The 22,684-nt window shown below is 46.0% G+C and overlaps 1 protein-coding gene across 1 annotated transcript in view; it reads right to left on the minus strand.

The window, feature by feature from the left end:
* SLC23A3 (solute carrier family 23 member 3) overlaps nucleotides 1-21,935 on the minus strand; it is a 55,541-nt gene extending 33,606 nt beyond the window's left edge. The window contains exons 1-5 of the mRNA XM_056535409.1: nucleotides 21,661-21,935; nucleotides 17,136-17,287; nucleotides 7,497-7,591; nucleotides 4,808-4,881; nucleotides 2,079-2,260 (exon numbers count right to left, since the gene is read on the minus strand). Of these exons, the coding sequence (XP_056391384.1) occupies nucleotides 2,079-2,260; nucleotides 4,808-4,881; nucleotides 7,497-7,591; nucleotides 17,136-17,287; nucleotides 21,661-21,759 (602 nt within the window). The 5' untranslated portion in view covers nucleotides 21,760-21,935. The remainder of the gene's footprint in view (nucleotides 1-2,078; nucleotides 2,261-4,807; nucleotides 4,882-7,496; nucleotides 7,592-17,135; nucleotides 17,288-21,660) is intronic.
* Between the last annotated feature and the right edge of the window lie 749 nt (nucleotides 21,936-22,684).

The following is a 22,684-nucleotide window of genomic DNA, read 5'->3' on the forward strand; positions in this document are numbered from 1 at the left end:
TGGAGGATTAGACATGATGTACGGCTCAGGTGGGAGCCGCGACGCCTGCAGTAACGCTGAAAGCTAAATAAACATTGTAAAGCAATCTACCGTGTGCCGGGACCTCTCTCTACATTGTATTGCCGCTCCACCAGCACCGGACTTCAAGCCGCAGTGCCGACCACTCTATTTTATTCATTCTTAACAATAGAATAGTGAGTGCAGCTCTTTAGGTGACTGGAGGATAAGAGCAGAATAGGGAGCGCAGCTCTGGATGTGACTGCAGCATACGATATAACATAAAAGCAGGATAGTGAGTGCAGCTCTGGATGTGACTGCAGCATATGATATAACATAAAAGCAGAATAGTGAGTGCAGCTCTGGGTGTGACTGCAGCATACGATATAACATAAAAGCAGAATAGTGAGTGCAGCTCTGGATGTGACTGCAGCATACAATATAACATAAAAGCAGAATAGTGAGTGCAGCTCTGGATGTGACTGCAGCATACGATATAACATAAAAGCAGAATAGTGAGCGCAGCTCTGAATGTGACTGCAGTATATGATATAACATAAAAGCAGAATAGTGAGTGCAGCTCTGGATGTGACTGCAGCATATGATATAACATAAAAGCAGAATAGTGAGCGCAGCTCTGGATGTGACTGTAGTATACAATATAACATAAAAGCAGAATAGTGAGCGCAGCTCTGGATGTGACTGTAGCATACGATATAACATAAAAGCAGAATAATGAGTGCAGCTCTGGATGTGACTGTAGCATACGATATAACATAAAAGCAGAATAGTGAGCGCAGCTCTGGATGTGACTGTAGCATATGATATCATATAACATAAAAGCATAATAGTGAGTGCAGCTCTGGATGTGACTGCAGCATACGATAAAACATAAAAGCAGAATAGTGAGTGCAGCTCTGGAGGTGACTGGAGTATAAGACATGATGTAACAGCAGAATAGTGAGTGCAGCTCTGGAGGGGACAGGGGTATAAGACATGATGTAACAGCAGGATAGTGAATGCAGCTCTGGAGGGGACAGGGGTATAAGACATGATGTAACAGCAGGATAGTGAATGCAGCTCTGGAGGTGACTGGGGTATAAGACATGATGTAACAGCAGAATAGTGAATGCAGCTCTTAAGGTGACTGGAGTATAAGACATGATGTAACCACAGGATAGTGAGTGCAGCTCTGGAGGTGACTGGAGTATAAGACATGATGTAACCACAGGATAGTGAGTGCAGCTCTGGAGGTGACTGGAGTATAAGACATGATGTAACCACAGGATAGTGAGTGCAGCTCTGGAGGTGACTGGAGTATAAGACATGATGTAACAGCAGGATAGTGAGTGCAGCTCTGGAGGTGAGTGGGGTATAAGATATGATGTAACAGCAGAATAGTGAGTGCAGCTCTGGAGGGGACAGGGGTATAAGACATGATGTAACAGCAGAATAGTGAGTGCAGCTCTGGAGGTGACTGGGGTATAAGACATAATGTAACAGCAGGATAGTGAGTGCAGCTCTGGAGGTGACTGGAGTATAAGACATGATGTAACAGCAGAATAGTGAGTGCAGCTCTGGAGGTGACAGGGGTATAAGACATGATGTAACCGCAGGATAGTGAGTGCAGCTCTGGAGGTGACTGCAGCATACGATATAACATAAAAGCAGAATAGTGAGTGTAGCTCTGGATGTGACTGCAGCATACGATATAACATAACAGCAGAATAGTGAGCGCAGCTCTGGATGTGACTGTAGCATATGATATAACATAAAAGCAGAATAGTGAGTGCAGCTCTGGATGTGACTGCAGCATATGATATAACATAAAAGCAGAATATTGAGTGCAGCTCTGGATGTGACTGCAGCATACGCTATAACGTAAAAGCAGAATAGTGAGTGCAGCTCTGGATGTGACTGCAGCATACGATATAACATAAAAGCAGAATAGTGAGTGCAGCTCTGGATGTGACTGCAGCATACGATATAACATAACAGCAGAATAGTGAGCGCAGCTCTGGATGTGACTGCAGCATACAATATAACATAACAGCAGAATAGTGAGCGCAGCTCTGGCTTACCTCATGGAAATCCCCCAGTTGGAGGCGCAGAGCATGGCCGCAGGTTTGTAACAGGAAAGTCCGATAATGGAGAGCACCGGCGCAATGACCATCGGGCCGCAAAACTGCAAGATCCAGCCCCAAAATCCGGAGACTCCGAAGAGAACCTGAAGGAGCCCGGAGACGAGCAGAGCTCCCGACACCTGCAAAACCCATGGAAGAGAGCTGTGTTCACACTGGGCATGTACGCTGCATTTTTTACATGCATTTTTTCCCCTTTATTTCAGTTTTTTCCCTTACCAGGGAGCCTCCAGCTGTTGCAAAACTACAACTCCCAGCATGCCCGGACAGCCTTTGGCTGTCCGGGCATGCTGGGAGATGTAGTTTTAAAACAGGAGTGAATATTTAAAGGGGTACTCCGGTGACAATTTTTTTTTTTTTTTTTTATCAACTGGTGCCAGAATGTTAAACAGATTTGTAAATTACTTCTATATAAAAATTTTAATCCTTCCAGTACTTATCAGCTGCTGTATGCTACAGAGGGAGTTCTTTTCTTTTTGCATTTCTTTTCAGTCTGATCACAGTGCTCTCTGCTGACACCACTGTCCATGTCAGGAACTGTCCAGAGCAGGAGAGGTTTGCTATGGGGATTTGCTCCTGCTCTGGACAGTTCCTGACATGGACAGAGGTGTCAGCAGAGAGCACTGTGGTCAGACAGAAAATAAATGCAAAAAGAAAAGAGCTTCCTGTGGAGCATACAGCAGCTGATAAGTACTGGAAGGATTAAGATTTTTAATAGAAGTAATTTACAAATCAGTTTAACGTTCTGGCACCAGTTGATTTAAAAAAAAAATATGTTTTTCACCAGAGTACCCCTTTAGGCTAAGTTTCTACTTGTTTTCTTGGTTTTTTTTAAACGCCAAGAAAAACGCCAATTCTGCCGCATGCAGTTTTTTCGGCCAAAAACGCTGCGGCCAGCTGTTAGCTGAAAATCAATGAGAAATCGCAAAAACAAATTTCCGCTTGCCGTTTTTCAGTTTGGCGTTGTTTTTTTTTTTTTTTTTAATGCTTTTGGTGTTTTTTCACTCTTTTTTTGCGTTTTCAGCTCCTTGTCAGTTTTGTTGAGCCACTGGCGTTTTTTCCCTGAAATCGTGGCGTTTTTCTCCCATAGAAGTCTAAGTGAGTTAAAAAAACGGCAAGAAAAACGATATATGGGTTTTAACTTTGGCTTTTTTTTTTTCTCTTTTGGACTTTAGCGAGCCAAAAAAGTGATGGAGATACCTTTTTGAATAAAATTTCGTAGGGTAACATAAAAAAAAAATTAAAAAAAAGATACAGTAGTGATGGAAAAAATTGTATCTAACGAAATTTTTCTTTTTTTATTAAAAATTTTTTATACATTTTTAAACAGGGATTCATTTATGTGGGCGGCTAGGGACCTAAAAATGTAGCCATCAATAATAAAAATGTAGTGTGTGTGTTTTTTTCACTTTTTTTTCTTTATGTTTTAAATTTTTTTTAGGTAGTACTACTACTCCCAGCATGGAACACACTGTTCCATGATGGGAGTAGTAGTACCTGTACTAATTGACAGATCGCCCGTTGCGATCCTCCTGTATAATGTATAGATGCGGCCGCTCTTCTATGGTCTCCTGCACTGACGTATATATACACCTATTCATATTTCCCGCAGAGCTGTGATTGGTCAGATGGTACCAGCCAATCACAACTATCTGTGGGATATATGAATATGTGTATATATACGTCAGTGCAGGGGACCATAGGAGAGCAGCCGCCCGCATCTATACATAATACAGGAGAATCACAGTGGGGGTCAGGAGAGACATCCGCTGTGATCTTTCCTTAACTGCAGGTACTACTGCTCCCATCATGGAGCACACTCTGCTCAATGCTGGGAGCTGTAGTACCTGCATTAATAGACAGATCGCAACAGGTGTCAGAAGTTACACTCTCTGTGATCTGTCTATTAATGCAGAAACTACAGCTCCCAGCATGGGGCAGAGTGTGCTTCATGTTAGGAGTAGTAGTACCTGTAGGTAAGAACAGATCACAATGGGTATCACTACTGACACCCGATGCGATCGCCCTATCTAATGCAGAGATGGAGCGGCTGTATACAACGCTCGCATCTCTGCACTATACTCCGGCCGGACACTCACTCATTGATATTTCCCTCAGAGCTGTGATTGGCTGCAACCATCCGGCCAATCACCACTCTGGGCGGAAAATATGAATGATGCTCTATTCACATCACTGGCCGGAGTACAGAGCAAAGATGTGAGCGCTGTATAGAGCCGCATCTCTGCTATTATGGACGATCGCATCTGGCGATATGTCTATTAGTACAGGTACTACTACTCCCATCATGGAACAGTCTGTTCCATGCTGGGAGTAGTAGTACTACCTAAAAAATTGATGGAAAAAAAGTGGAACACAAACACACTTTATTAAAAATTAATTTAGTTATAAAAAATGTAAATTTCATGAAATATAATTTATTTTTTATTTTTTTGGTACCCAACAAATTTTGGGCACCCAAAAAAAAATTGCCAAGGTGGCAAAAATTCAATTTCCACATAAATAAACAAAACACCTGAAAAAATGCAGGAAATTGCACTACCGTTTTTTCAGGCGTTTTTTCTGGCTTTTTTTTCCCCGCAGGACAAAAACACAAGTAGAGACTTAGCCTTAAACTTCCTTAAAAATAATGAGATTTTGTTTGTACTGGCCTCCATGATCGCCTGGAGGTCACTTTGCTGCGGTTCACATGAGGTTTCTGTGCAAAGCACCGACCCGGGAACATCTGGAAGAAGAGGGTGAGGAGAGATGGACAACAAATACCATAAATACATCTTGGCTGGGTTCACACCACGTTTCGTTAAATACGGTTCCCGTATACGGCCGGGAGGAGGGGGCGGGGCTTAATCGCGGCGCCCGCACTCAGCCGTATAGGGAACCGTATTTAATGCAAGTCTATGAGCCGACCGGAGTGAACCGCAGCCTCCGGTCGGCTTCGTTTTCGGCCGTATGCGGTTTCCCGACCGCAGGCAAAAACATGGTCGACCACGTTTTTGCCTGCGGTCGGGAAACAGCATACGGCCAAAAACGAATCCGACCGGAGGCTGAGTGCGGGCGCCGCCATTAAGCCCCGCCCCCTCCTCCCGGCCGTATACGGGAACCGTATTTAACAAAACGTGGTGTGAACCCAGTGACCTTCAACCTGCAGCTCTCCTGCTGAAATTCTCCACAAAACTACAACTCCCAGCATGCCCGGACATATATGTCTCAAACTGTTGCAAAACTACAACTCCCAGCATGCCCGGACATGTGTGTCTCAAGCTGTTGCAAAACTACAACTCCCAGCATGCCCGGACATATATGTCTCAAACAGTTGCAAAACTACAACTCCCAGCATGCCCGGACATGTGTGTCTCAAGCTGTTGCAAAACTACAACTCCCAGCATGCCCGGACATGTGTGTCTCAAACAGTTGCAAAACTACAACTCCCAGCATGCCCGGACATGTGTGTCTCAAACTGTTGCAAAACTACAACTCCCAGCATGCCCGGACATGTGTGTCTCAAACTGTTGCAAAACTACAACTCCCAGCATGCCCGGATATGTGTGTCTCAAACAGTTGCAAAACTACAACTCCCAGCATGCCCGGACATGTGTGTCTCAAGCTGTTGCAAAACTACAACTCCCAGCATGCCCGGACATGTGTGTCTCAAGCTGTTGCAAAACTACAACTCCCAGCATGCCCGGACATATGTGTCTCAAACTGTCGCAAAACTACAACTCCCAGCATGCCCGGATATGTGTGTCTCAAACAGTTGCAAAACTACAACTCCCAGCATGCCCGGACATGTGTGTCTCAAGCTGTTGCAAAACTACAACTCCCAGCATGCCCGGACATGTGTGTCTCAAACAGTTGCAAAACTACAACTCCCAGCATGCCCGGACATGTGTGTCTCAAGCTGTTGCAAAACTACAACTCCCAGCATGCCCGGACATGTGTGTCTCAAACAGTTGCAAAACTACAACTCCCAGCATGCCCGGACATGTGTGTCTCAAACTGTTGCAAAACTACAACTCCCAGCATGCCCGGACATATGTGTCTCAAACTGTTGCAAAACTACAACTCCCAGCATGCCCGAACATGTGTGTCTCAAACTGTTGCAAAACTACAACTCTCAGCATGCCCGGATATGTGTGTCTCAAACAGTTGCAAAACTACAACTCCCAGCATGCCCGGACATGTGTGTCTCAAGCTGTTGCAAAACTACAACTCCCAGCATGCCCGGACATATGTGTCTCAAACTGTTGCAAAACTACAACTCCCAGCATGCCCGAACATGTGTGTCTCAAACAGTTGCAAAACTACAACTCCCAGCATGCCCGGACATGTGTGTCTCAAACTGTTGCAAAACTACAACTCCCAGCATGCCCGGACATGTGTGTCTCAAGCTGTTGCAAAACTACAACTCCCAGCATGCCCGGACATATGTGTCTCAAACTGTTGCAAAACTACAACTCCCAGCATGCCCGGACATGTGTGTCTCAAGCTGTTGCAAAACTACAACTCCCAGCATGCCCGGACATGTGTGTCTCAAGCTGTTGCAAAACTACAACTCCCAGCATGCCCGGACATGTGTGTCTCAAACTGTTGCAAAACTACAACTCCCAGCATGCCCGGACATGTGTGTCTCAAGCTGTTGCAAAACTACAACTCCCAGCATGCCCGGACATGTGTGTCTCAAGCTGTTGCAAAACTACAACTCCCAGCATGCCCGGACATGTGTGTCTCAAACTGTTGCAAAACTACAACTCCCAGCATGCCCGGACATGTGTGTCTCAAGCTGTTGCAAAACTACAACTCCCAGCATGCCCGGACATGTGTGTCTCAAGCTGTTGCAAAACTACAACTCCCAGCATGCCCGGACATGTGTGTCTCAAACTGTTGCAAAACTACAACTCCCAGCATGCCCGGACATGTGTGTCTCAAGCTGTTGCAAAACTACAACTCCCAGCATGCCCGGACATGTGTGTCTCAAACTGTTGCAAAACTACAACTCCCAGCATGCCCGGACATGTGTGTCTCAAACTGTTGCAAAACTACAACTCCCAGCATGCCCAGACATATGTGTCTCAAACTGTTGCAAAACTACAACTCCCAGCATGCCCGGACATGTGTGTCTCAAGCTGTTGCAAAACTACAACTCTCAGCATGCCCGGACATGTGTGTCTCAAGCTGTTGCAAAACTACAACTCCCAGCATGCCCGGACAGCCTTCGGCTGTCCAGGCATGCTGGGAGTTGTAGTTTTGCAACACCCGGAGAGCCACAGGTTTGTAAACACTGCAATAACCTAATGTATCTACGTTGTGTTGAATAGAATTCCATGGCAGGATGAGACTCACCGGCTCCTGCGTTACTTTCGTTAACGTCGTTGTATTTGCTGAGGATTAAGGCCGGGACCAGCAGCTGGAAGGTTGGAGCCTGCACCAGAGGTAACCTGGATGATGGGAACAGTAGTCATAAGCTAAAGGGGTACTCCGGTGGAAAACATTATTATTATTTTTTTTTTAATCAACTGGTGCCAGAAAGTTAAACAGATTTGTAATTTAAATTTTTTTATTGATAATGGATCCAGCATGTCACCCAGTCAGAGGCTATATGCCCAACAGAGGTGGGTGTTATGAGTGTTCGGCTCATAATTTGTGTTAGGGTCCCATCCGAAATGAGGCCACCTCCGCGTGGTGGATGGGGGGGACACGTTTTGATCAAAAAGTGCACTAAGAGCCTCCATTTTTTGACCAAGTGTGCTGCTGCAATCTTCTTTTTTTGTATAGATTTGTAAATTACTTCTATTTAAAAATCTTAACCCTTCCGGTACTTATCAGCTGCTGTTCTCCACTGAGGTCTTTTCATTGTTTGCCGCGCTATCTAGAGTGGTGCAGGACCTGTTCAGCGTCATTTCATTGTGTGGCAGGTCCTGCACAACTAACAGGAAACTAAAAACTATTTAATGGGGGAATCTACCTAATTGGAGGTTCCCTACCTACTGTATCAGACTACCTACTTACTGGGGGCTTCTACCTAATAGAGGCGGATTCCCTACTTACCTATCTTCTGGGGGCTTTTACCTATATGTGGAATGTGGGGAATCTCTACCTACCGATCTTCTTGGGGCTTCTACCTAATAGGGAGGATGCCTACCTACCTACTGGGAGCGTCCACCTAATAGTAGGGGGGGGGGGATTCCCTACCTAACTGTGGGGGGTTTCTACCTATTAGATGGCATTGCCTACCTACTTAGCTTCTGGAGGCTTCTACTGAGGGCTTTTACAATATCTATAAGAGTTTTGGTCATGGTCTGTGGTGTGTGCCACATTTACCCAACAATACTGTGTGCAGTAGTCATAGACGACCCCGATACATCTTATCCCGTGCAGATCTCTGTAGTCACAGTACACAATACAGTGGCCCGTCAAGTTACAATATTAATCGTTTCCAGGACGATCATTGTATGTTGAGACCATTGTATGTTGAGACCATTGTATGTTGAGACCAGAACTCTATGGAAACCTGGTAATTGGTTCTTAAGCCTCAAAATGTCATCCAAAAATAGGAAAAAGTGAGGATTAAAGAACAATAAGTAGATAACTAATATAGATAAAGCAAATCCTTACATATAAAAGTAATAAAGATCTGCTGGGAGCTGTAAATCACTGTCTATGTAGAGGACAGGAGCTTCTTCAGGGTCCTGTACAGTACACAGTGTCCTAAAAAAGTAAGGTGGGGCCGTCCTCACCTGGTGTCCAAAGGAGCAGCTAATCCTGGTGCAGAACATGTAATACCTCCCTGTCCTGTTGGGGGCGCTACCAGACACCAGTCTGTGCATACACTTCAGTAATACAGGTAAAGAGTACAGAACATGTAATACCTCCCTGTACTGTAGGGGGCGCTACCAGACACCAGTCAGTGCATACACTTCAGTAATACAGGTAAAGTGTAGTACAGAACATGTAATACCTCCCTGTACTGTAGGGGGCACTACCAGACACCAGTCAGTGCATGCACTTCAGTAATACAGGTAAAGAGTACAGAACATGCAATACCTCCCTGTACTGTAGGGGGCGCTACCAGACACCAGTCAGTGCATACACTTCAGTAATACAGGTAAAGAATAGTACAGAACATGTAATACCTCCCTGTACTGTAGGGGGCGCTACCAGACACCAGTCAGTGCATACACTTCAGTAATACAGGTAAAGTGTAGTACAGAACATGTAATACCTCCCTGTACTGTAGGGGGCGCTACCAGACACCAGTCAGTGCATACACTTCAGTAATACAGGTAAAGTGTAGTACAGAACATGTAATACCTCCCTGTACTGTAGGGGGCACTACCAGACACCAGTCAGTGCATGCACTTCAGTAATACAGGTAAAGAGTACAGAACATGCAATACCTCCCTGTACTGTAGGGGGCGCTACCAGACACCAGTCAGTGCATACACTTCAGTAATACAGGTAAAGAATAGTACAGAACATGTAATACCTCCCTGCACTGTAGGGGGCGCTACCAGACACCAGTCAGTGCATACGCTTCAGTAATACAGGTAAAGAATAGTACAGAACATTTAATACCTCCCTGTACTGTAGGGGGTGCTACCAGACACCAGTCAGTGGATACACTTCAGTAATACAGGTAAAGAATAGTACAGAACATTTAATACCTCCCTGTACTGTAGGGAGCGCTACCAGACACCAGTCAGTGCATACACTTCAGTAATACAGGGGTTTTACCAGTGAATGTCCATTCTGATTGGTCGGTTCTTCCAGCCATTGACACATCTGGACTGTCTGTACATTGTATGTTGAGTCTGGTTTCAAGTTACAATGGTCCAGAAAAGACCGTTGTATGGGGAAACTATTGTATGTTGAGTCCATTGTAAGTTGAGGGATCACCGTACACACACTGCTGCAGGTGCGGGGGCTGTGTTCTCCCTTGTACACAAATGGTTTTCACAAAACAGAAAAATGCAAGGGAAGCTGCTTGTGCGAGTAAAGGTCAGAAAGTGGTGACTGAGGACTGACAAAGCGAATTGGATGACGGTGTGAACTTTACATTTTAGAGAGTCCCCCTTGTCACTTTTGTAGTGTCCCAGTACCTGTGTTAAAGCGACCATCCATGTGAAGTTGTGGGGATACTTTAAGTTAATTTGCAAAACTGGGTTTACAGGTTGTAGCATACACTGACAGATAACAAGAATGAAAGGGTTAAAAATCTGAATATGCCTTGTATGAGATGAAGCAAAGGAGGGAAAAGGATGGAGCGCTTCTGCTTGTAATGAAGGGACTCGGAACGCCACGATAGCACAGTACGGTATTTATTTAAAAGATTTCGGACAGCGTGTTTCGGCACAGGCACGCGCCTTCCTCGGGTCCACAAAACAATCAAAGTGGCACCAAAAGCACAGCAACATACCCCAGGACGCACCAATTTGATTGTTTTGTGGACCTGAGGAAGGTGCGAGCCTGTGCCGAAACACGTTGTCCGAAATCTTTTAAATAAATACTGTCCTGTGCTACCGTGGCGTTCTGAGTCCCTTCATTACAAGCAGAAGCGCTCCATCCTTTTCCCTCCTTTTCTTCATTCACTCTGCTTCTATACTTCCGTACCCTTGTGGATGTGGAAAAGGGAAGTGAGCTGCACACTGCACATATTCCACCCACCATACCACCGCCACTGGGTCTCGCTTGTTCTGCTGGACCACCCCAGTGGACCAAGTGTGACACCCAGTAATAGGTGGGGGGTTCAGTCCATTTTTTTCCTAGAAACCGCACACCTGAGAGCGCCCATCTTTTTCTTTCTGCCTTTGCACTTGTATGAGATGAAAGATGCCTTGGTCACATGATGCTTCCACACAATTTTTTTTCCGCACATACACTTCTAGAAGGATGTGAAAAGAGTCCCAAGTCCAGCCTTTACTCCTAAGGAGGAGTGGACCCATATCAGTCTAGGTTTGGATTTATCCAGAGCCACATCTCCTAGTTCTAATCCTGCTAGGCATACCTTCCCCTAGGCCAAAGTATTACTCCTAGGTCTAATTCTGTTCAAGATAATGTCTGCTACAAGCAAGTCACTGTCCTGTTCTAGTCTACGCTGTGAAGGCAATGTGCTCAAGTCTTCAGCTCCAAGAAGGAGTATTGTCTTAGCCAGAGGAGAATAAAGCTGGACAAGGTCTCCTCTGCATACACTAATCTCTTCAGTGACCTAGTGCTGTGGGGCTGAACATGACACAGAAGTTTCCCGTGTACACCCTACAAAATGGATATAAAAAGGACCAATCCGCGAATAAAAATATGATATAAAAATAAATAATAATAATAATAATAATAAATGATAGTAATAATATTTCCAGCCAGATGAAGTAATTTAGATCTCAAGCTGGTGCTAAACTACAAAACCCGTGCAGAGGAAAAGTTGCCCAGTTGCCCGTAGCAACCAATCAGATCGCTTCTTTCATTTTGAAAAGGGCCTGTGAAAAAGGAAAGAAGGGATCTGATTGGTTGCTATGGGCAACTGGGCAACTTTTCCTTTGCACGGGTTTTGATAAATCATACAGTAATAGACCTCACTAATTCCTACGTGTTTCACTTGGGAGTCAGATATCAAGATCATCAGGGGAAAACCAAAATGAAATCTAATTAAATAGACTAGTACTTGTAATAAAAGAAAGATACAGATATGATATGTTCTTCAGTTTTTTTCCGTATCGCCCATAAAAGTTACTAGGGGAAATGGAGACAGCGCAGAAAGTCTGTCCACTGTTGGATCAATGTGGATTGATGAGAGTTTTATTGTGTTTTATTTTTTAATTTTTTTTGTTATTTTATAACTTTTGTTGCCCTTTTTTTTTATAATGAAACGGACAATCCTTTTAAAGGGGAACTCCGGTGGAAAACTTCTTTTTTTTTTAAACCAACTGGTGGCAGAAAGTTAAACAGATTTGTAAATTACTTCTATTAAAAAATCTTTACCCTTCCAGTACTTATTAGCAGTATTCTATTCTTTTTTAATTTCTTTTTTTGTCTCGTTTACAGTGCTCTCCGCTGACACCTCTGTCCATCTCAGGAACTGTCCAGAGCCCGAGATAATCCCCATTGCAAACCTCTGCTGCTCTGGACAGATCCTGACAAGGGCAGCAAGTGTCAGCAGAGAGCACTGTGGATGTCACGATGCCGGCTGGCAGGAGGTGGATCCTCTGTGCCAGAGAGGGATAGCGAGGACCGTGCTAGTGGACCGGTTCTAAGACACTACTGGTTTTCACCAGAGCCCGCCGCAAAGCGGGATGGTCTTGCTGCGGCGGTAGTGACCAGGTCGTATCCACTAGCAACGGCTCACCTCTCTGGCTGCTGAAGATAGGCGAGGTACAAGGGAGTAGGCAGAAGCAAGGTCGGACGTAGCAGAAGGTCGGGGGCAGGCGGCAAGGTTCGTAGTCAGGGGAGATAGCAGAAGTTCTGGTACACAGGGTATAAACACACAAAACGCTTTCTCTAGGCACAAGGGCAACAAGATCCGGCGAGGAAGTGCAAGGGAGGATGTTAGATATAGCCAGGGAACAGGTGGGAACCAATTAAGCTAATTGGGCCAGGCACCAATCATTGGTGCACTGGCCCTTTAAGTCTCAGGGAGCTGGCGCGCGCGCGCCCTAGAGAGCGGAGCCGCGCGCGCCAGCACATGACTGCAGGGGACGGGAACGGGTAAGTGACCTGGGATGCGATTCGCGAGCGGGCGCGTCCCGCTGTGCGAATCGCATCCCCAACGGCCATGGCAGAGCAGCGCTCCCGGTCAGCGGGACTGACCGGGAAGCTGCAGGGAGAAAGACGCCGTGAGCGCTCCGGGGAGGAGCGGGGACCCGGAGCGCTAGGCGTAACAGTACCCCCCCCCCTTAGGTCTCCCCTTCTCTTTATCGGGTAACTGCCTCCCCTGGGATGAGGACACCGGGAAAGGATGGAGGGATTCCTCAACGGCAGGCAGAACCGCAGGAGTAGGAATGGGGAGAGAGGGCAGAGGGCGAGACCTGGCACGGGGCAGTGTGACACCAGGACGAGGGCCATGAGGGGACACAGAAGCTTGCCTGATGGAACTGGGAGGGGGGGAGGGGCATTTCCTGTGGCAGGCAGAGTCCTTAATGACCTTAGGGGGACCGGATACAGGAGGAACCACAGGGTCACGGCCGGGAGTACTGGGAACCGGTTGAAGGCAGTCCTTGGAACAAGAGGGGCCCCAACTCTTGATCTCCCCAGTGGACCAATCCAGGGTTGGGGAATGGTGTTGAAGCCAGGGTAGTCCAAGGAGAACTTCAGAAGAGCAATTAGGAAGGACAAAAAATATAATCTCCTCGTGATGAGGTCCGATGCACATTAGGAGGGGCTCCGTGCGGTAACGCACGGTGCAATCCAACCTGGCTCCGTTGACCGCGGAAATGTGGAGTGGCTTGACAAGACGGGTCACCGGAATGCGGAATTTATTCACAAAGGACTCCCGAATAAAATTCCCAGAAGCTCCAGAGTCCAGGCAGGCCACGGCTGAGAGGGAAGAGCTGGCTGAAGTGGAAATCCGAACAGGTACCGTGAGACGTGGAGAAGCCGACTTGGCATCAAGAGACGCCACACCCACGAGAGCTGAGTGCGAGCGTGCGTTTCCCAGACGTGGAGGACGGATTGGGCAATCCACCAAAAAATGTTCAGTACTGGCACAGTACAGACAAAGATTCTCTTCCTTACGGCGATTCCTCTCTTCCAGGGTCAGGCGAGACCGATCCACTTGCATGGCCTCCTCGGCGGGAGGCCTAGGCGCAGATTGCAGTGGAGACTGTGGGAGGGGTGTCCAGAGATCTAAGTCTTTTTCCTGGCGGAGCTCTTGATGCCTCTCAGAAAAACGCATGTCAATGCGAGTGGCTAGATGAATGAGTTCATGCAGGTTAGCAGGAGTCTCTCGTGCGGCCAGAACATCTTTAATGTTGCTGGATAGGCCTTTTTTAAAGGTCGCGCAGAGAGCCTCATTATTCCAGGATAGTTCAGAAGCAAGAGTACGGAATTGTATGGCGTACTCGCCAACGGAGGAATTACCCTGGACCAGGTTCAGCAGGGCAGTCTCAGCAGAAGAGGCTCGGGCAGGTTCCTCAAAGACACTTCGAATTTCCGAGAAGAAGGAGTGTACAGAGGCAGTGACGGGGTCATTGCGGTCCCAGAGCGGTGTGGCCCATGACAGGGCTTTTCCAGACAGAAGGCTGACTACGAAAGCCACCTTAGACCTTTCAGTAGGAAACTGGTCCGACATCATCTCCAAGTGCAGAGAACATTGCGAAAGAAAGCCACGGCAAAACTTAGAGTCCCCATTAAATTTGTCCGGCAAAGACAGGCGGAGGCTAGGAGTGGCCACTCGCTGCGGAAGGGGTGCAGGAGCTGGCGGAGGAGATGGTTGTTGCTGCTGTAGCTGAGACTGAACTTGCTGTAGCTGTGACTGTTGCTGCTGTTGCTGTGACTGGAGCTGCTGTAGCTGCGACTGGAGTTGCTGTGTCATGGTGGTCAAGTACGACAGCTGGTGCTCTTGTCGGGCGACCAATGTAGGGAGGTCGGCGGCAGCTGGCAGAGGAACTTCAGCGGGATCCATGGCCGGATCTACTGTCACGATGCCGGCTGGCAGGAGGTGGATCCTCTGTGCCAGAGAGGGATAGCGAGGACCGTGCTAGTGGACCGGTTCTAAGTCACTACTGGTTTTCACCAGAGCCCGCCGCAAAGCGGGATGGTCTTGCTGCGGCGGTAGTGACCAGGTCGTATCCACTAGCAACGGCTCACCTCTCTGGCTGCTGAAGATAGGCGAGGTACAAGGGAGTAGGCAGAAGCAAAGTCGGACGTAGCAGAAGGTCGGGGGCAGGCGGCAAGGTTCGTAGTCAGGGGAGATAGCAGAAGTTCTGGTACACAGGGTATAAACACACAAAACGCTTTCTCTAGGCACAAGGGCAACAAGATCCGGCGAGGAAGTGCAAGGGAGGAGGTTAGATATAGCCAGGGAACAGGTGGGAACCAATTAAGCTAATTGGGCCAGGCACCAATCATTGGTGCACTGGCCCTTTAAGTCTCAGGGAGCTGGCGCGCGCGCGCCCTAGAGAGCGGAGCCGCGCGCGCCAGCACATGACTGCAGGGGACGGGAACGGGTAAGTGACCTGGGATGCGATTCGCGAGCGGGCGCGTCCCGCTGTGCGAATCGCATCCCCAACGGCCATGGCAGAGCAGCGCTCCCGGTCAGCGGGACTGACCGGGAAGCTGCAGGGAGAAAGACGCCGTGAGCGCTCCGGGGAGGAGCGGGGACCCGGAGCGCTAGGCGTAACAGTGGACAAGACAAAAAAGAAATTCAAAAAGAATAGAATTTCCTCTGTAGCATACACCTGCTAATAAGTACTGGAAGGATTAAGATTTTTTTTTAATAGATGTACTTTACAAATCTGTTTAGCTTTCTGGCACCAGTTGATTTAAAAAAAAAAAAATAATAATGTTTTCCACCGGAGTACCCCTTTAATGCTAAATAATCCTGGGAAGTAGTTAGACACAATCAGCTCAGAGAAGCGGATCTTGGCTCCGGCCTTCAGGCATTTCCTTCTGAGTGTCTCGCCCTTCATGGGTTTATTTTAGGAAAGTGAAATAATACCTGGACATAGCAAAAGGCTCCATAGAATGGTTGCATTTTGTATCCCCCAAATTATTTTAAGATGTTTGTTTTGGATCAGTGTTTCCCAACCAGGGTGCCTCCAGCTGTTGCAAAACTACAACTCCCAGCATGCCCGGACAGCCGGTGGCTGTCCGGGCATGCTGGGAGTTGTAGTTTTGAAAACGCCGGAGAATACTACAGAGGAAATTATTTTCTTTTTGGAACACAGAGCTCTCTGCTGACATCATGACCACGGTGCTCTCTGCTGACATCTCTGTCCATTTTAAGAACTGTCCAGAGTAGGAGAAAATCCCCATAGCAAACATATGCTGCTCTGGACAGTTCCTAAAATGGACAGAGATGTCAGCAGAGAGCACTGTGCTCGTGATGTCAGCAGAGAGCACTGCGTTCCAAAAAGAAAAGAATTGCCTCTGTAGTATTCAGCAGCTAATAAGTACTGGAAGGGGGCACAAAAATAAAAATGTCCTACAGAGATATTTAAAAGGGTACTCCGGTGCTTAGACATCTTATCCCCTATCCAAAGGATAGGGGATAAGATGCCTGATTGCGGGAGTCCCGCCGCTGGGGACCCCCGGGATCATACACGCGGCACCCCGTTTTTAATCAGTCCCTGGAGCGTGTTCGCTCCAGGACTGATTACGCTCGACCGCATGGCCGGCGGCGTTTGACGTCACGCCTCCGCCCCCGTGTGACGTCAGGCTCCGCCCCTCAATGCAAGCCTACGGGAGGGGGCGTGATAGCTATCACTCACTCCGGGGACTGATTACAAACGGGGTGACTCGTGTATGATCCCGGGGGTCCCCAGCGGCGGGACTCCCGCGATCAGGCATCTTATCCCCTATCCTTTGGATAGGGGATAAGATGTCTAAGCACCGGAGTACCCCTTTAAAAGCTTATTATAAATGTACAGAACTGGAAAACTCTCTAACCCCTAACATATGATAAGATATGAAGTAAATGTAAATGGCCGGAGGTCTTCTCACGTGCTCCGTTTTGCCTCAGGGGTCTTCTTGTATAGTCTGCCCACAGAGGAAGGCTGTACAAGTCGATCCCCGATATCCCTGATCAGTACTATGCCTATGCATAACATCAAACAGTACTAGCAATCCAAAGTTTGCTATAAATAGCTCCCCTTTCGATTTTTTGGTAAAATGAAAGGCGTCATTACAAAGTACAATTGGTTGCGCAAAAAACAATCCCTCATATGGGTCTATAAAAGAGTTATGGCTCTTAAAAGGCGAAGAGGGGAAAAACTAAAAATGCTAAACTGATCATTGGCTGTGTCCTCAAGGGGTTAATTACACCGAAGACGATACCTGGTTCCCAGACTGCTTTGTAAGCTGGTGCTGATACCACAGACGAACAGGCTCCGGGCCAATAGGCGGCTCTGATCTTGGGGGGTCAGCGGGTGATGCTGCAGAAAGAGGCTGTGACAGGTGCAGAGGAGAGAGGTCTGGACCAGGAGGTGCTAGAGGGTGAAAGAATAATTATATTAGTAATAATGATGATAAAAATATTTGTAATAATAATAGTAATAATAAAAATGATAATAATATTAGTAATAATAATGTTGTTAATAATAATAATAGAAATAATAATATTGGTAATAATAATAATGCTAATAATATTAGTAATAATAATGTTGTTAATAATAATAGAAATAATAATATTAGTAATAATAATAATGCTAATAATATTAGTAATAATAATGTTAATAATAACAACAATAGCAATAATAATAATAGTAATAATAATGCTAATAATTTTAGCAATAATAATGTTAATAATAATAACAATAATAACAACAATAATAAAATATAACAATAAGAAAATAAATAAAAATAGTAATATAATTAATACAATTATTTATTATTATTAATAATAATAATAACAATCATAATAATTTTATTATAATTATTATTACTATAAATATCATTATTTCATTATTTTCTTTGTTATAATTTTTAGTTTTATTATTAATAAAAATAATATAATATATAAATAAATAATCATAATAATTGTATTATTATAATTATTATTGTTAATTATTATTATTATTGTAATAATAATTGTATTATATTATTTTATTTATATTTAAATATTATTATAATGTTTTATTATTATTTATTAAAATATTACAAATAAAAATAATGTAATAGAAATAATACTAGAAATAATAATAATAATATATCCAGCCAGTTAAGTAATTTAGATTTAGATCAGTGATCTCAACCTGTAACTCTCCAGCTGCTGCAAAACTGCAACTCCCAGCATGCTGGGAGTTGTAGTTTTGCAACAGTTGAAGGCGCACTGGTTGGGAACTTTGACCATAAAGACAGATGGGTCTGCATAGGAGCTGTATGCATAAAACTGCGACCTTTTTTTCATCCTGCCACGTGAAAAATTGGCGACTTTTCTTCACAGCTAAGGCTGCATGCACCCCACGTTTTTGCTATACAGTTCCCGTATACGGTTTCAAGTTAAAAACCGTATAGAAAACCGTATAGAAAACCGTATGCATTGACTTAACATTGTAAACCGTCTGTCAAACACATCATCCGGTTTAGTCCGTTTTGTGTCTTATACAGTTGTGTCCGGTTTTTTACCCGTACCCAAAACCGTAGACCACCACGTCTTTTGGTCCGAAAAACCGTATTACACCATATACATTTTTTTTTTTTTAAACATGGGAGTCCGTACAGAACTGTATGGGGGAGATTTATCAAAACCTGTGCAAAGGAAAAGTTGCCCAGTTGCCCATAGCAACCAATCAGATCGCTGCTTTCATTTTGCAGAGGCCTTGTTAAAAATGAAAGCAGCGATCTGATTGGTTGCTATGGGCAACTCGGCAACTTTTCCTCTGCACAGGTTTTGATAAATCTCCCCAAATGTGCGTACGGTTTCATCCGGTTTTTACCATACGGTTTTTGACTTTGCACAGTTTCTTTTCTTGGAATTTCAATCAAACAAGTGAAACTTTATTCAAAATGGAGTGAAAAGTTAAAAACATATGCATTTTTCAAATCATATATGTTTTTTTTTTACCGTATACGGTTTGAAATTAGTACACGCGTTTGGATACAGTTTAGTCAGGTTTTATGGAATCCGTTTTTCATCAAAAACCTGATACGGGAACTGTATTGCAAAAACGTGGTGTGAATGCAGCCTTAGCCAGGTCTGGACTGGTATATTTTTGTAACTTTTTGGAGGTGGTTGTGCAAAAATGTGCGACTTATCCAAAAGGTGTCATTGGATAAATTCATTACCCCCGCCTAAGACTAACCTTATAGGGTACGGTCCCACGTAGCGCTAATGCAGTGGGAAATACGCTGCGTATTCTGTGGTGAGGCAGATTCCGCCTGTGTGTTCAGTGAGGTTTGGGGGCGGGGCCATGCGTCACAGTCACGCCGGCGCTCGTCCCCGCCTTCAAGCCTCGCCGAACACACAGGCAGAATCTGCCTCATCGCAGAATACGCAGCGTATTTCCCACTGCACAGCACATTTACTACACATGAAATACAGTAACCCCCCCCCCCCCCCGACCTACCTACGATGGCCCCGACATACGATCATTTCAACATACGATGGTCTCTCAGAGGCGGCATCAACATATGATGCTTTTGTATGTCGGGGCCATCGCATAAACGGCTATCCGGCAGCGCAGACTACTTCAGCTACCCCCGGATAGCCGTTTACGGTGCCCCGTGTGCTCCACTGACGGTCACTTACCTGTCCTCGGGGCTCCGGCACGTCCTCTTCGGGATCCCCTGCATCGCCGGCGCTCTCCATCGTCGTCATCACGTCGCTGTGCACGCCGTCCCGTCATCCAATAGGAGCGGCGTGCGTAGCGACGTGATGGCAGCGACGGAGAGCGAGGATGCCGGGGAAGCAGAGGCCTTGCCGGAGCGTCGGGGACACGTGAGTACAACCTTTAATACCAGTGGTCTTCAACCTGCGGACCTCCAGATGTTGCAAAACTACAACTCCCAGCATGCCCGGACAGCCGTTGGCTGTCCGGGCATGCTGGGAGTTGTAGTTTTACAACATCTGGAGGTCCGCAGGTTGTAGACCACTGTCCTATACTTTACATTGCACGGATCCCTCAACATACGATGGTTTCAACAAACGATGGTCCGTTTGGAATGGATTACCATCGTATGTTGAGGGACCGCTGTATGCTGCGTTAGCGCTTTGTGGGACCGTAAAAAGTGTAAACTAAAAAGTCGCAAAAAAGGGCCTGAGACGCTGCGCAGCACCAACTGTGAGACAAAATCCACCCAAAAACAGCTTGAAAGACAATGATAGATCCCCCTGTCCCCCCTGTTATCCAACCTCTGGCTCAGCTGTACATGCAAAACTACAATTCCCTAATTGCCATCAGAGCATGCTGGGAGTTGTAGTTTTCCAACAGTTGTGGAGCTATAGGTTGGAGAGCACTGATCTGAAGCAATAGTCTCCAACCCATTGTTCAGGGACGTGCACACATTGACAAGACAGGGGGCTTGAGCCCCTGCCCTTTTGACACTGGGCAGTGGGGCAGCATTATGTGGGCATTTAAATAAATAATTATGAGAGGTGCCCTTTTTTCAATTCATGACCTTGTGGTGTCCCGGTACCGTATTGCATACCGTACCTTGTATGGTGGTCCCCAAAGTCAGCGTTCCTACGTTCAGGTAGGGTCCCCCCAGGTGGGACAGCCCCTAGTCGCCTCATCATTCTACTCTAATTATATGATGTTTATAAGTATATATCTAATAATGTATATATTTAATATAATGTGTATAGTGTACTTACCTTGTCAGCGTCGCAGGACCTTCGGTCATGTGACTGTGTTAAATCCTCTATGGTATGTTGGAGGACCTTTGGAGGTCCTTGGGTCACAAGTTACTCAAACCTCTGTGTAAAGATGATTGACAGAAGTATTGGACCAATTAGCTGTAGTCCAGCCCCTGCCCATATAAGGGAGCTGTAGCCAATGATTACTGTTCTCGTGGATGCCGGACTAGCAGGACGGATCTGCGCAACTTTCAAAGACACGCTAGGCCAGAAGCCTGCCGACCTCAGCACAAAACTAAAACGTGAGTCCTAAACTAAATCCCTGCTAAAGCTAGCGTGACTACTGGACCGAAACTAAATCCCCTAAATCCAGTGGAACAGCGCATATCAGTCTACGGACTCTAAAACGCTTAAAGGGGTTATCCAGGAAAATACTTTTTTATATATATATCAACTGGCTCCAGAAAGTTAAACAGGTTTGTAAATTACTTCTATTAAAAAAATATTAATCCTTTCAGTACTTATGAGCTTCTGAAGTTAAGGTTGTTCTTTTCTGTCTAAATCCTCTCTGATGACACCTGTCTCGGGAAACGCCCAGTTTAGAAGCAAATCCCCATAGCAAACCTCTTCTTAACTGGGCGTTTCCCCGAGACACGTGTCATCAGAGAGGATTTAGACAGAAAAGAACAACCTTAACTTCAGAAGCTCATAAGTACTGAAAGGATTAAGATTGTGGACATTCAATTATTCAATACCTCCCTATCGCTCTTGGGAAGGGTAGGACAAGCATTACAGAGGTGCCCTTACCCTGGCGTCACGAATAGCAAGGGTTAACAAGCACCCTTTAGTAACCGCACAGCTACACTCCCCATACCCTACTCCCCCCCCAGGCTATCACACCCTGCCTCATAAATTGTCTGTGCACGTCCCTGTCACCAGAAGGCTGTCAGGGCATGATGGGAGTTGTAGTTCTGCAACAGTTATGGAGCCATAGGTCGGAGACCCCTGATTCCAGACAAAAGTTATGGTCATTCCATGGGAATATCTGGGAATATCTTCACTTACCTGAAGTGCAAAGAAGAAGCTGAGCAGCCATGGCGGGGTCTCATGGGGCCGGTAGGAGGATTGGCGCCTACTTTTGGTCCCGCAGCAGATAATAGACATCTCTGCGCCAGGTCGTAGCGGGTACTAAGGGGGTCACCGAGGAACAGCTGAGCCCAGATATGAGGAGGGGGCCCTAGACCCATCCAGTCATCCATTAACCGTGGTGTTCCACTTGCTTGCCCCTGGGGTTTTCCAATAACCGGAGCCTCTCGTGCGGGGAGCGTGGATCTAAGAAGTCGGAATACCAGGAATTCACCAAGTATCAGAGAGGTCACAATGTATCAGTTACATCATTCATACAAAGCCACGGTGTGCTGGGGAGAGTGTGGGGACATTGTGACTCTGCTGGGACTTGTAGTTCCACATTACATATGTCACTTGTGGCGCGAGTGGTGGTGCAGTCCCATGTAAAGATCCCTCACTCTTTTGCCAATGAAGGGCCTGCCGGGTGTTGTATGTGAGCGGGTCCCTTGGGGGGCCCCTGTACTGGCAGACGGGATGCCCTCGATGGTGTAGGGCAGTGGTCTTCAACCTGCCGACCTCCAGATGTTGCAAAACTACAACTCCCAGCATGCCCGGACAGCCAACGGCTGTCCGGGCATGCTGGGAGTTGTAGTTTTGCAACATCTGGAGGTCCGCAGGTTGAAGACCACTGGTGTAGGGGAAGGAAACCAGAGACGAGGAGAAGGTGCGATGTGTTAAAGGGGTATTCCAGGAAAAAAACTTTATATATATTATATATACCCATAAAAAAAAAACTAAGGCAAAAAAAGGATCGGGGATAAGATGTCTAGAAACAGAGTTCCCCTTTAAGAACTGAAGTAATTAAAGGGATTATCCAGGAAAAAAACTTTTTTTTTTTTTTAAATATTTTTATATCAACTGGCTCCAGAAAGTTAAACAGATTTGTAAATTACTTCTTTCAATAATTATCAGCTGCTGAAGTTGAGTTGTTGTTGTTTTCTGTCTGGCAACAGTGCTCTCT

The sequence above is a fragment of the Hyla sarda genome, chromosome 8, assembly GCF_029499605.1.
Source record: "Hyla sarda isolate aHylSar1 chromosome 8, aHylSar1.hap1, whole genome shotgun sequence".
In the NCBI taxonomy this organism is placed as follows: Eukaryota; Metazoa; Chordata; class Amphibia; order Anura; family Hylidae; genus Hyla; species Hyla sarda.